Source organism: Acanthopagrus latus, chromosome 12, assembly GCF_904848185.1.
Source record: "Acanthopagrus latus isolate v.2019 chromosome 12, fAcaLat1.1, whole genome shotgun sequence".
NCBI lineage: Eukaryota > Metazoa > Chordata > Actinopteri > Spariformes > Sparidae > Acanthopagrus > Acanthopagrus latus.
The window spans coordinates 22,758,536-22,773,689 of record NC_051050.1 but is presented as its reverse complement, the minus strand read 5'-3'; the positions used below and the strand labels follow the sequence as shown (position 1 = coordinate 22,773,689).

The 15,154-nt window shown below is 43.6% G+C and overlaps 1 protein-coding gene across 3 annotated transcripts in view; it reads right to left on the bottom strand.

Annotated features, from left to right (window-relative positions):
- The window catches only part of lamc3 (laminin, gamma 3), a 135,016-nt gene that overhangs the window by 90,442 nt on the left and 29,420 nt on the right, over positions 1-15,154 (bottom strand). For 2 of the 3 annotated variants that reach the window (XR_005078124.1, XM_037117083.1), the window contains exon 4: positions 12,959-13,263. Coding sequence is in view for 2 of the 3 variants with exons in the window: in XM_037117083.1 (XP_036972978.1) it covers positions 12,959-13,263 (305 nt within the window). In the remaining variant the exon portion in view is untranslated. Of the gene's footprint in view, positions 1-12,958; positions 13,264-14,181; positions 14,228-15,154 lie in introns of those variants that run through there. The other variant, XM_037117084.1, reaches the window with a different exon arrangement.

Genomic DNA, 15,154 nt, shown 5'->3' with positions numbered 1-15,154 from the left:
ATTTAATTCACTGTATGTGCGACCACACAAAAAACACTTACTGTTGAATTTAAAACGCGCCCCTTTTAAACTGTGACTGGTGAAAAAAAGTGTTTTGGTTGTTTGGCATGAAAACACATTGTCAGTCAGATGGAGGAAATATTTTACACCGCGGCCTCATTTGTTCCCCCGGGGATTTGATTTTACTGCATTAGCTGGATCACTGCTCATGTCTATAGAAATGCAATATTACCACAAACAACGGGGGGAGCGGACTGGACAGTTAAGCGCTCGGGGCATTAACTCTGATAATATCAACTTTATGAAAAACGCATTCTGCCTGAGCGTCGGCCGACTCCACAGGCTGAGGCTCGTTTCTGAGAGGCTAATCGCTTCTTCTGAGTCAAGCATTTTTTCCAATGAAGATGTGAAATATGCTGATATTATTCAGGTTTCAGGAGCTTAACATTCAGAATATGTTTCTCGACTTTTTACTGTCGGCTTTGTGCGTCACCAGACAGTTAGACTTGGATGTCAACAGGTTTTTGAAGAAGTGCCGACCATTTTTCAAACGGTTGTTCCATGAATGAATGATGGCGGCTGTGTTTGCTAATCGGCATGCTGTGCAGTGCGTCTGCATGTAAATGGGAATATAAAAGGAATATTCATTTTCATTATACATGTAAGACAGCTCGGTAGGAATATTGTGTTTTGTGGCACGAGGGCAGAAAACCGAATTTTTCTGCCTGTGGTATTTTTTCTTCCGCACATTCTGAGGAATTACAGAGTTCAGTCCAAGACACCTGACTGCAGGTTATTCCTGGCTGCTCTCCAGCTTTTTATACTTCAATTCAACATGAGAAAAGGTCAGCGGACGACGGCGACACTGTGAGGTCATCACATGTGGCTCGCTGATGTCCAGTGACTGCGCCGCTCAGCTCACGGACCCTTTTTTGTTTCACCCACATCTCATATTAGCATTTGAAAACCCTCCAAGTCAGCCACCACCACCACCACCACCACCACCACCACCACCTGTATCTGGCCATATAATCAGATTCACACAAGGTTTGACTTAATGAAGAGGCAGCTCACGATGAAGGGGCTTCCTCAGGGAGTCCGACTGCTGCCAACGTGCTGTTTAGCTGGATTGGCAGACTCATAGATGGCAGCAGATGCGCACTTGATATGTGGACAAACATTATTTACTTGAAACCAGTCGAGACTCTGACTTAATTAAAATGTTGCTATAGGTTTTCCTGGAGTTCTGTCTACAACAAGACTCAGTAATATTTACAGTTTTAGGCTTTCTGTGGCCGGAGGTTTGCAACCCTGAACACAAAGTCCTGCTGAGACTCATGACAGCAGTGTGCTTAAGCTGCTGTTAGGTACAGATATGACAAACACATAATACCTGATAACTGGAAATTGTTCCAAGGTCTCCTTATAAACACCCAGAGAGAGAGAGAGAGATTAAAAAGTGGATTTATCTTCACTCCTGTTTATCAACCCGACTGCAGCGGCAGTGCTGACTGCTGACTGGAGGTGGAGAAGAAGGAAGAATGCACTTTATTTCTACAACACACTGTAAACAAAGAAGCGAGGGTGGGCCTGAATGCAAACACGCAGCCTTTATGTCTGTCATTGCTCGCTAACGTTAGCTACAGCGCACATGAGGAAACGTGGATGAACTGAAAGATCCTGCGGTCATGTTTGCCTGACGGAAATCTATCTGACGTGACTCAGGCACAAATGTTCCCAGACGAGGTAATTAGAAGTGTTGAATTTAGTCTCGTTCACTGACTTGCACAGGAATCCAGATGAAAAAGACAGTTAACTTGACTAAATGTGTGGAGTTCTCTGGGTTTGAACATTGTTGGAAAAATCTAGAACACAAATCAACAAAATATATAACACATGTCAAGTAGTTCTCAGAGATTTTAGCGCAGAATTCCCATATAGAATATCTTTAACTGGCATCATTCTGTTCTGGCAAAAGTGAAACCTGCCTGTGTCTTCGAACAGGAAAAGTCAGGAAATGGCAAACTTCAGCAAATCGCCGGTATACTGACAGCGAAGTGGACACACAATTAAAATAACTGTGCTGACATTCGTGCTTAAATCAGTGAATCACGTCGCTTCCCCGTCCCTGACAAGAACTGCCCCAGGTGTCACAGCAAAGGGCTCCGGTTGAGGCCGGACCGGCACCTGCCGAAAAATCCCTGCAGCCAAAAAAAAAAAACCCAAAAAAACCTGCTGCATCTCAGATCAGCCTGCGGTATTTTAGTGACACTATCTGTAATCAACTGGACAGGTCTGCAAGTGATCAAACGAAGCCTGCAGGCTTTGAAAAGAAAATCTGGACAGTACCAGCCCTGATCAAGAGACCGCACCTGCAACTGTTTGATATAATTTGAATTGTTTTATTGATTGTTTCCGATCTATGTACCCAGGACTGCTGGGAAAGCGGCGCTGATACTGATCCATGTCCAGGTGAAATAAAAGATCCGCTCTTTACTCAGACGAGGAGAAGCTCTGCAGATGTATTTACCATCTAAAAACAAGCAGCTGGTGCATCCCTGCATGTACTTCCCTCCCTGCTGCCTTCGCCACCCTCCTCTTTTTTTTTAATCCTTCATCTTATATTCAACCAAAAGTGCTGCTGTGGGAATTATATTGTCGAGAGCTGCCCTCGACCCTGCCCCTCGTATTGAATTTTTCTATTTTGTTCTCATCTTTCTGGTATTTGTATCTCAAGCGGGAACCAGTATGTCACCAATAAAAAAGGAAAAACGCCCCTCAGTCTCTTTCTTCTTGATGATTCACAGCGTGAAAATAAGACTCCTTTTTTCAGCAGCTTTGTTTTTTTGTTTTTTTTTTTTGCATCAAAGAGGACGGCTGATGTGTTTTGTTTTTTTTGTCTGTCTCGGTACACTCCACCCATCTAGTCCCGTCACCCTTAAAAATGGAGGGGGGAATGGGAGATTTAATGAAAGAAATGGAGCAATTGATCCGCCTTTTATTCTAATGGGACACAGATCACAGTCAATTACGGGCCTTCTCATCTTGTTGTTTAAAGCGGGGGAGGAGGAGGAAAGGGAGGGGTGGAGCGAAGGAGAGAGGGAGTTTGGCAGGTCTGCTGAGAGATTTGCCACCCAATCTATGTATTCTTGGCTTGTATTGATCGCCCCACCAGCTTTATAATCAGTGGGTCGATGTCAGCCAAAGCATACTGAAATACAGCCAGCAAAACAATTAGTAGTCAGGTTTTTAATGTAACTAAGGCCTCTATACTGACCAGCCGCCCTCGCTCACGCCGTTCTTTAGACTGACTCGCTACGAAAATAACAACAACTAACGGTTCAGTGGGTTAATGAGCAATTACAGCGTTTCCTGCCGTTATGAAGGTACAATGACGGCTAAAGGGGAAACAAAGTGCCAATTTATAGACTGACGAGGAGAGAAGGAAAAACTCGCCTTGTTTATTTTTGTGCACTGATTATCAACAGGAGGAGTCAAAGGCTAAAGCTGCAGAGATGAAAACAGCTCATTTATCTTTAAAAAATATAAAATATATGTGTAATTATTCTTGTTTAATCGACTCTATCTAAATGCACTTTTTGCATTGTTTCCATCGCCAAGTTGCATTGTGGGAAATCTAGGCGGCAGGTTTTTTGAAACAGGATGAAGAAGACGTGGAATAAAAACAGGTGATATCTCTGGTTCCGCTGCGTCATTTCAATCATTTCTTTTAAAACCATCCAGAAGTGCTACAGTTGTACAATTATACCAGTGGGCTAACTGTCTAAACCTGATGCCTACATTACCCACAATGCACTTTAGCTACTTATTATTTCCTTAAATTGCCACCTGGGGACAAATAAAGTATTTTTAATTTAATTAAATACAGTTTAAAAGCCACTGATCAAAACAGACACAGCAGAACCAAAGATTTCACCTTTTTTTTTGCCTACATTTCCCACGATGCAACTTTGCCACTGAGTTACATCACTGGAAATTCATCAGATGACACATAGCTTCCTCTGGTGCAATAAAAGGCTTTTTTTTCGCTTCAGCAGTCCTCACCAAGATCTATAAACACACTCTAATGTGTAAAAATTGCAGGAGTGACCCTTTAAATCTGAAGCAGTGGACCCATCAAGACAACCAAGGTTTTTTAAATACATGCATTCCATCATGTACCGTTAATATAATTCCCCAGAGGTTGCACATTATTTTTTTTATCTCTTCATGAGTATTTAATGTGCAACAGCATTTTTTTTTTTTTTTTTTGCATCTGGAAATATGCAATCTGAAAGAGTTTTGACGGTGATCCTAATTACTTTGTACGCAGAAGATAAATAATTCAACACTTAATGGTGGTAAGTTACGTAATCACACTTTAAATGTTTACCTCGGGGAAAATGTGCTGATGAAATGATTTAGATGTTGTATTTACATGATGTTTAACACCAAATTAAAGTCTTTCCAAGCTCTAGAAACTATAGAGGATAATTAAATCAGCTACAAACTGACATGTGGCTGCAAACCTAGCTTTTTTTTTTTTTTTTTTACAGGACTGAACACTGTGGAGCTGTTCCCACACACTGACTAATGCATTAATTGACTGATTTTTCCATCCAGCTGGTCACAGTGGTCTCACATACACAGAACAGCAGGCTGAGGAACCGACACCGAAATCAAAAGTGCCTGTTGCTGCTATTCAGCATCCAGGGTGGAAAGCTGCGATGCTGCTGACCTGGACGAGGAGAGGCAGGGACGAGCCGGAGCTGTGGACGGACACATCTGGGAATCAAACTCTCCCAGACAAACAAACTAAAGACTTCTGGAGTCCTTTGAAGTGTGAAAAACAAAGCCGGGTCAGCAGACTGACTCATACGAGTGTTCGGCCCAGACAAGAAGAACGTGTGGTTCAACGTGGTTTATGACGCATTAAAAACTTTAATCTGAAGTCAAATTGAAGTCAAGCTCAACAAATAAGATGAGAAAGAAATATAGGACTCAGAGTGTTCTGACCGAGTTTATACTTGGTTTTAAAATAGTGTTACCGGTGTGAAGCCAGCTGACCGCTTGTGTTCACAGCCAAGTAGTGTAGCTAATCAGTTTGCAATGTACAACGTGTCTTGGCGGTCGTCCACTTGGGATCCAGTAATCAGTATAAAACCAAGTGCAAACTGTTTTTTGTGTGATTCAAAGAAAACAGTAAATCAGAATTGCTGTCCAGACTCAGGTCGTGTCAGGTCAGGCTTGGTTACAATTCTCTCGGACTCAGAGGAATGTGATCGGAGCTCGAGTGTGCACCAAACATCCTGACAATGTCTAAAAGAAGTCTGAATGTCTGAACAAACACTGCGTCGACACTCCCGATCCTTACTGAGATACTTCAGTCTGAAACAAGCATTATGGCGGTCGCCATTTTGGCTATTAGAACCAGAAGTTATCATGTTTGGACGACAGATCGGATGTGGAAACGATGCTGATTGGACCCGATGACACGCTGTGGTACCGAATTGTGAATCACAGGGCAGCCAGGCCCTAAAGTATACCCTGCTTTAACATCTGTTTCACTTTAAACAACGGGACTGTAATTCATAAAATGAACATCTTGCTGTTTGAAGAAGACTTGAAACTAGTGATAAAAATCATGAAACCTACAAGCAAACTGTTTCCTGAGGTAATAAATCCAACTGGAGCCTTCATACAATCAGACCTCTTTTCATGAAATCAGCCGAGTCGCCCCCTGCTGGCCATTAGACAGAATGCAGGTTTAAGGAACTATGTATAAGTAGTTCAGCCACTTATATAGATCAATAATAGCATATTCAAATGACAAAGTGCATTATTTCATGACACACGCAGGCTATGATAAGACCTCAGAATTGTACAATTCCTCCCTCAACATGCCCACAACCACACATGTCCTCCTCTCACACCTTCCTCTGAACACACTGCGTTTGGATGAATTCAATGTGTTTTGGACGCAAAACTCGAATCACACGCCGCCTCCGCAGAATTATGTGACGGCAGCACAAATTGCACATTGAACAGAGAGCAGGAGAAACAACTTCCGTTAAAGTCCGGGGGGTTTAATGAGCGACGCGGGTGAGGTCCAGGCAAGACCTCTGCGTATATATTTAGCCAGAAAGTGAGCTGAGAGTTCACGTTTTCTCTTCTTCCTCTTGTGACTGAACCCTGGTCATTAGAGATGAACGCATGTGTCCAACATCGTGGCCACAATGCCCTTTTCTTCCTGCCGACTACACGCTTGACTCTCAGACTACCTGTTCCTACCCATGCATCCTTCGTATAAATTCTTAGTCCCTTAATTCTTTAATCCCACATAATCCTTTCACTGTGAGAAGAGGCATTTCTCGCTCTTTTCCACACACACGGAGCCGGCTGCATTTCGCAGCTGACAAACATAACGCTCACTTTACAGAAATTCCAGGACACTGGGTTCACAATCCTGTGCGTCCTACAAACCTAGACTCCAGCTCGCTATTGTCCCAGCCCGGCCGAGTCCGGAATTATATAACAGATGGATAGGGAGGCCGAAATAGCGCGGTGGTAGAAAGCTGGTGAGAAGGGATTAATCAGAGAGGGACAGTTAAATCATCTCTGAACTAGAAAACCAGGCTGCAGCTACCTTTTCTTGGAAGCACTTTAAAACGGTCAAATAATGACGAAGCACAACATCCCGGCGCTTGTGGAAACTTCTGCAGAGGTATATTCTTTCGACTGCTGGTTAAGTGGCTGTTGCTAAGCCTCTCAAATATGTTTTTGTCATTCGCTCTTTTTTTCTGTGTCGTCCTGGAAAGACAGATAGAAGTTCTGGACTTTTCAGTTTAAGAGCCAAATCCTGCGTGCAGATTTCTCTCTTTTCACGCGGCAGTCTGCCGGTAGCCTGACGCTCAGTGTGCCCGACCCATCCCAACGCTAACGCTAATCCAATAGAAATGAAACGCATATTTTCTATTTTTCACTTGTTGTAGATGCACTGGGACCCTCACACAGCAGAGACGAGGAGAAGAAAAAAAAAAAAAAACGCCTTTATCCGACTACTCAGTGGCAGCTTAGCGCCTGCTTGAGAGCTGATGTAGCTCCAACACTGCTGTCTGTCCTCCATCTCCCCCCCCCACAAGTTCAAAATGGGATCACTCTGGAGGATGGCAAGCCTCTTTCTACTCTGTAGGAGGTTGCAGAGATGTCACGCATCCAGGGTGCTGTGGCTGATGAAAGGGCTGGTTTTTATGAGGAGACAGCATCCGGCAGAGAAAGCATGTGTGTGTAAGGGTGTGAATTCTTGTGTGTGTGTGTGTGTGTGTGTGTGTGTGTGTGTGTGTGTGTGTGTGTGTGTGTGTGTGTGTGTGCGCAGGCAGAGATACCATATGTAGCCCGAAGGGTTCCTCAGCTGCGTCACACTGGTTTGCTCTTAAAATCATCTTAGGGGAGTTTAGGAGTGCCAATTAACCCTTTCATGCATTATTAATGAAATCACATAGTAATATGTTTTTTTTTAGTGGCTGTTGTCACTCTGAGATAAGTGAAAAATCACAGCAATAACTTAGCGGAGTGACGTAAATGTGCCTCAGCGGCAGGAAAAGTGGTAAAGGAGTGACTAAAACAAATTTTTCTTAGAAAGTCAGACATCTTAATGCGTCAGACTTGAATAATATTTTTCCTGTTGCCACTCCAGTGGTCTTTATGCATCAACGTGTGAAGATTAGCAAAAAAAAAAAAAAAAAAAAATCAACGAAATAAAAGCAAACGCAGAGGTAGACAGGATGACGTAACAAAATGTGAGCTTTAATGAACTAAAGCTGTGGCGGGCAACAAAAAGAGCCTGGTGGTGGGAACAAAAAGCAAGAACAAAACTAAACAAAGTGCAAACCAGGATGACACGATGCATACGGGGCAAAATGCAGGAAACTGGAGTTGTTACTGTTGCTCCTGGTGTATCAGCTTTGCATGGCATCCCTCGTCTCTCCCATCCTGTCATTTCCTGTCACTCTTCATGTTGTACGATCACTCAAAACATCAGTCCATGCACGGCAGGGTTAAACATCCCCACCAGTTACAAACCATCAGAATCGGCAGATATTCTTTATATTTCTGTCAAAGTCAGCTTTTATTCGTTATGCCACAACCCTGGTTTAAATCTAACCTCTGCATCCAGCCAGCCATTTTTTATTTTATTCATAATCTTATTTAAGGGCATGAATAAAAAAAAAAAAAAAAGAAAGAAAAAAGAAGTAAGAAATTCAAATATACCAGCGTTGGTGGACAAAAAGCAATTTCTCAGAGTCAGGCTCTCGCTTGCTTCAGCAGTTTTTCACTGAACGTCGCATTCAGAGATTTGAAACACAACATATTTCACAGCCGAGTTTGAAAAACATCAAGAGAGAAATATTGGGATTCGGTTGTGCTACAGCTAAATCATCTTAAAAATTGATTTATAACAGTTATACACTGCAAATATAGGCTGAGCAACGCACATTCTCTGGAAAAAATTCCCTCATTGTTGCTTTATTGCATTTGCGGAAGATGGCTTCCTTCTTCTTGAGAGCCAGTTATGGTTCTTCAGGGCTACGCTGCATATCCCCCCACATAAAGACAGCCTTACTCTTCCTATTTAATGATGTGGAGGAGGACAGCTTCCTTTTACAGAGGTGGTAGTCTTCGCATTGCCAGGTCCTATTTCTGCAGTTTTTTTTTTATTTTATTTTTTTTTTTTTTACCTCACATTTCAGGAGAAAGGTCACACGTAAGAAGAAGAACACGTTGTCATGATAATTGTCTTAAGGGACGTTTTGCTCGTGGCAGGAAGGGCGAAAGAGTGTGGACTAATCATGATAGTCCCTGGAGATTGTTGCTGAAGATTCATGTTCACTGCATGGCAGGATTTCTTTTAGCTGTTACTGTTGCTGCAGAGCTGGTGGGGGGGTGAAAACACTGGAGGCCTACAGTCAGTCAGGTTATGGAGGCTGCAAAATCACATTTGCTCCTGCTGGGGACGTTCAAATCGCTGCTGTTGCATCTCCGTTTTTAGAGATGGTGGACGTGGAAATGCTGCAGTTCATTGAATAAGCGGGCGGTAATTGGATGATGAAAGTCTCTCCGCTGGAAATCACAGTTAGATTCTGTAAACATAATGACGAAAATGTTCTGACGTATGAAACGGTTCTGCGGGCTGTTTAACTTCTTTGTGGTGGCAAAATGTTTTTTTGTTTAAGCACTCAAGTGTTCGAGGTTGAGGAAAGATGTGGGTCCAGTTTAATAATTAAAAAAACTCCACAGGACAAAACAGAAGTACTTTATGACTCTCAGTATTTAAGTGACACCATGAGTTCTCTCCAGTTTTGAGCCTTTGTTGCCTGAATCTAATCACACGCTGGATGCAAACCCCTGCGTCTGGTGTCCTTCACTCAGTACGTCCACCATCCACAGAAACTACGGAACATCCATCCATCCATCCATCTTCTTTCACTTATCCAGGGTCGGGTCACAGGGACACCCAGACCTCCCTCTCCCCAGACGCTTCCTCCAGCTCTTCCGGGAGGATCCCAAGGTGTTCCCAAGCCAGCCGAGCGACATAGTCACTCCAGCGTGTCCTGGGTCTTCCTCGGGGTCTCCTCCCGGCGGGACATGCCAGGAACACCTCCCTAGGAAGGCGTCCAGGGGGCATCCGGTACAGATGCCCGAGCCTCCTCAGCTGGCTGCTCTCGATGTGGAGGAGCAGCGGCTCTACTCCGAGCTCCTCCCGGGTGACAGAGCTCCTCACCCTGTCTCTAAGGGAGCATCCCGCCACCCTGCCGAGGAAACTTATTTCAGCCGCTTATATCCGGGATCTTATTCTTTCGGTCTTGACCATGGGTGAGGGTAGGAACATAATCTTTCTTCACCACGACAGACCGATACATCGATCCGCCTGTCAACCTCACGCTCCATCCTTCCCTCGCTCGTGAACAAGATACTTAAACTCCTCCACTTGAGGCACGAGTCTAACCCCTGACCCTTTTCCTGGTCGAGAACGATGACCTCAGACTTGGAGGTGCTTTTCCACACGTAACATATAAACATAATATCCAGGAGATGTGTTTGGATGATGATGCTTTCAGGTGCATTCAGATAAAAGATGAAACTGTTTGTTGTGCCTTTATGTACCGACTGTTCATTAGCTGGGATTGCATCAGCTGCGTTTTTGAGGGACATTTCTGTGTATTTTGTGTTTCGCCTGCTCATCCTCTGGTTGATCTCAGGCCTGATCAGAAAACATCCGTTCTTTCTGTCATCGTGACCCTCCAGTCTCGTCTCTGACCGTTCATTCAGCTAAAGCCTATCAGAGCTTTTTTTTTTTTTAATTTGAGCTGGTCTGGGGTGAACTTTCCGTTGACTTCATGCAATTGCGTCATCTCTAAAAATCAATTCATGCAATTATTTTACTGCCTCAGAATAAATGTTTTAAACAGATGAATCTGCTGGCGGATGACGTATGCCAGGATGAATACGCCAGGAGAAATGTTCGCAATGTACGTGTCCGCAAACCACAGATATGTTGAACATTTACCTTTCTTTATGATGCAGCTTGTGCTTTTTTTTTTAAACAGGTACATTTTTTATTATATGTCATTGTAACGCTGTGCTCATGCTCTGGTTCGGATTAAGAACAGAAACAACTCTTAGGTTAGGATTAGGAGGAAGTCGTGTTTTGGTTTAAAATACCTGCTGTGGTCACGGCGAACACAGCAGGCGGTCGCTGGCAAAGGTGTCCTCCGTGATGTCTTCATGGTGTCACAACCTGCAAATCTGCAGATAGTGACTTCACCGGCGTCCCCTCCACTTCCCGAAATGAAAGTCAGTTCAAAAACATGTCATGGTGGCGTGATAAGACACATATTGATGAAATGTCAACATGGTGCATATGACACATACAAATGTGAACATATCAGCTGTCTGCAGAAACCGTAACTGTCATGAATTGTATTCTGGTGACTGGGCTGAATGGAGCTATTCTTACTGTATGCAGCACTGTGATATATCCTCCCTCAGAAGACGCTGTAATTACCCATCACACTTAATTTGCTGTGACAAGGTTGTGTTTTTACTGTCTTGTTTGGTCCTTGGCAGGTTACAGTACATAATGCTGAGATCTGGAAGTTATTGCTTTATTGAATTTCCTCCTATGACAGACGCAGTCGCTGATCTACACACACACACACAACAGCTCAGATCTGCAGCAATAACTAACAAGAAGAAGCCAGAAGAAGTTTTTTTTCCCCCAGTCATGTGGCGACGCAGAGCACATGCATGGGCAGATCGCAGTATGCGGGATACTCACAGCCCCATCAAAGAGAAAAGGGGAGCGGCTGCATTAAGTGCCTTATTTACTCATTTTTAGCCACGCTTTACTGTGCCCACCCCTGCCAGGCTCCCTCTCAAGAGACTGCCATTAATTCAGCACAGCCTCCTCACAGCTTCATCAATGTTAATCAGAGCTAAACATAACGTCAGATTCCCTTCAGCACGCTTTGAAAAAGAAAAAAAAAAAAGGCTCGAAGGCATGCTGCATGTGTGCAAAGCTACGGTTTTGCTTGTTTGTTTGCGTAAAAGTGTTGATTGAAAAGTGTTTGATGGTGCAGTCGATGCTCAAGGTGCTAACATGCTAACATCAGTGCATGATGAGAGCAGCCTTCAGGTTTCAGAGGGAAAAAACCCTTTTTTTTTTTGTTGGATGCATTGTCAAACTTAGACACATTCTGTTTCCATAAGTTCTGAAAAAAATATATCAGGGTGGTCAGCGAGAGCCGAGTCTAACATCAAATATTCAGGAGGAGAAAACAGGTTGTGTGAATTGTGCAAATTGGGAGTTGAGAACAGTCCAGTTGCCAGGATATTATGTAAGTAGTTAACATTTCCACAACCACAGTAATATTCAAGGTTGAAACACACCAAATGTGGCGTTTATTAGCCATGTGTAGCAGCAGGAGGGGGAGGGAAGTGGTGCTGTTACAGCCAACGTGGCTGCCAAACGGTCAACCAGAAACCGAGTCGCAGCACCTGGAGATGTTTCCAAGCGTTTAAGTTGCAAAAGAAGATCAAAACCAGCTATTGTTCACATGAAGCAGAACTAGAAGGTATTTTGAGTCAAACCACGAAGCTCTCCTGACCCTAACCAAGTGGTGTTTGGTGCCTAAACCTAACCGGAGCATCGGCACAGCATCGTGCAAAGAGAGAAGTCAGAAAATTCAACCCAAATAAACGGAAAGTTGAGACAAAAAGACATTTCGTTTTGCAGAGACGTTTAGTCTGCAACGTCAAGAATTAATCCTTGTGTTTTGTCTTCATTTTGATGAGTTCTGAATATATGTCTGAAATTAAACGTGTCCTCAAAATCAAGAAGTGTTTTGGTGCACTGACAGACACATAATGACATTTTTCATTAAGTTTTGTTGCTTATAAATTGGCTGCTTTTGTTTCCTTTTTGCTTGGAAAAACTGTCAAAATGGTTTATTGTTTTAGCATCATTCAGGGAGCATGTGGCGACTCTGGACTCTGGTCCCTTCGTTTAAATAATTGTGTTTTGGAAACCTGTTTGTGCTGGGTTTAAACGACACAACAATACAAATAAAACAGTATAAAATGAATCCATGAAGTAGAAGCAGACAAGAGGCATTAAAAAGAAGTTAACAGTTAAATGATTTCACAGTCAAACATTTGTCCCTGAGAAAAGATACTAGTTTTGCATTAATTCATGTAATGGAAAGTTGTTTTTCCCTTGCAACAGTCAAATCTGCACAATCTGTCATTAGCTAAAGTTTGTGACAGCTTTCCAGGAAGATGCGATTTATTTGCGGAAAATTTTTCGAGAGACGGATGAAAGTGGAGCCGAAATATGCGAACAAAGAAGGAACATAGCCGTAAAAATTCATCCACGGTACACAACAAAATATGAACTCACCTGCAGCACCAGGCTTTGGTCGAAGTTGTAAGCGCTGGGCCGACCCTCCAGGGTGGAGAAAGCCACGTTTCCTCCGGTGAGCGGGGAGATGTCGCTGAACTCGTCCGTACATAGAGCCGTCCTCTCGTCGTCTCCCGGGCGGACGTAAGCTTTGGGGTCCTTGCCGTAGGTCTTGGCGCACGAGGCGCTGTAGTACTGGTAAGGCAACCAGGGCCCGTCCTGCTCTGTGCGCTTGTAGATGGCGAAGCTCTCCGGCCGACTGGTGTAGAATTTCAATCGTATATAGGTTATCTCGAAAGCCTTCCCTGTGGAGAACGGATATGATTAGCTTTGAATGGAATCACTGAAAGAATTACTGTTAGGATGAGATCCATTGTAGCTCCACAGTTTGATCATGGCTGCTTATGTAAGAGACAAATACGGAGGGGGGTGATAGTTTAAGGCCCAGGAGCAAAGAGAAAAAAAAAGGGACATAATTGCATTATAGAAAGAAGGAAAACAATGGGGGATAGACTTAATTTCCCCTACGCGGGGTAAATGAATGTCATTCCTGCAGGAGTAGAAGAATACCCAGGATTATTCTCTCATTATCCACATCATAATGGGCCCCAGAAGTGAAACATAGGTCAAAGGGAAACAGACGGCCTTATATTAACTGTGGGACAGAGCGGGCCAATGAGGGCACGGAAAAACACAGAACGGGGGAGAAAGCCTGTATTGTCAAATCTGTGGTTAGAGTCACCAGAAGACAGGTTGAAACGTGTATGTGTCGGGCATAATTAATTGGCATTTTTTTCCCCAATACGTTGACATTAAGTGTTCATGACCTGACTTTCATATCAGGAGGGAGAGGACAGCAGCGGACTGACGGCAGCACAAGAGTGAGTTTCAACCAATGTAAGTGTAAAACCACTGGACATTTTGGATTAGGGATAAAAACATGATGAATTCCCCTCTAAGGTGCCCTCTATTTCTCAGAAATGTACCACAACTGTCTGGGTGCCAGCATTGTTTTCCTTCCGCCTACAACAATCCTGAGTCCGCCACTGCTCGGGACAATTTCCAGCTGTGTTTGTACCAACAGATAAAACGATACCAACCACAGAAAGGTATCGTAAGCCACAGCAGGATGTTTTCCTACCCACAACCTCGTGTTTCTTCAGCCTGAACCTTAACTGGACCGTAAGCACAGCATAGTCACAACATAAAGTCGAGAACTATACCTAAGGAAAGTTGGCGTTGGGACAAAAACATCCTATCGATGGGGTTGAGAATACAGTCTGATGCAACATTTGATGTGCGACAGGAAAGCAGCAGATCAGATCAATAGAAAAGTGATTGGTTGAAAATGCAAAGACACTAATGAGTGTCGGGGGGGAATTAAACCTATTGATTGAATTTTACATATCTGAGGTTTTAGCGGTGCATCAGCCATTTGGGGGAAGAGAGAGACGGAGCAGACGTGTTGGAGGTTTGTATAAATTCCCCCTAAAGCAGCGATTTCAACTTTCAATCTGCGATGGAAGGAAAGAAACGGGCTTTTACGGAGGACAATCTCTGCGTCTGGAAAGATCCGAAGCAAACGAGGGAGATGTACCCAGATTTCCATTCGAGTTGGCGTTGGGGGATTTAGCAGATTCGACTGGGTTGCGCAGTAATTGGTGTTGCATTGTGACTGGAGAAACGTCTGAGAAGTAATTTTTGAAGGTGCATAATAAGTGGAGGGATGAGTCTCCCAGGTACATGTTTAATTAAAAGAGAGGGGAAAAAGTTAGGAGAGAATGCATTCTGGAATCTTTTTTTTTTTTTGTATATTGCAGACTTGAATTAATGCCTTTTTTCCCCCACAGAGTGCAAAAAACTGGAGCAGGGAAGTCATTCCTTCTGATTTGTTTTCCTCGTGAGAAAGCGGACATCTTCTCGACCGATCGCTGAACAAACATCGCGATCGAGCCGCGTCGCTTCCTCCCGTTGTTTACTCAGCGTGGACACTTCAAACAATAATCTCGGAGGCCATATCGGGGACACTTTCCCGAGTTATACTTCCTGCATATGAATAAACATTACGGATCTGCCAAATGTTGTGCAGCTTTGCGGGGGGATTAACTGGGCAGACACACAAGCTGAAGTCGTATTGAGCACCGGAGTGAGAGGTAACATGGAGAAAGTCTCTTAACGGGCTTCTTCATTGCACTC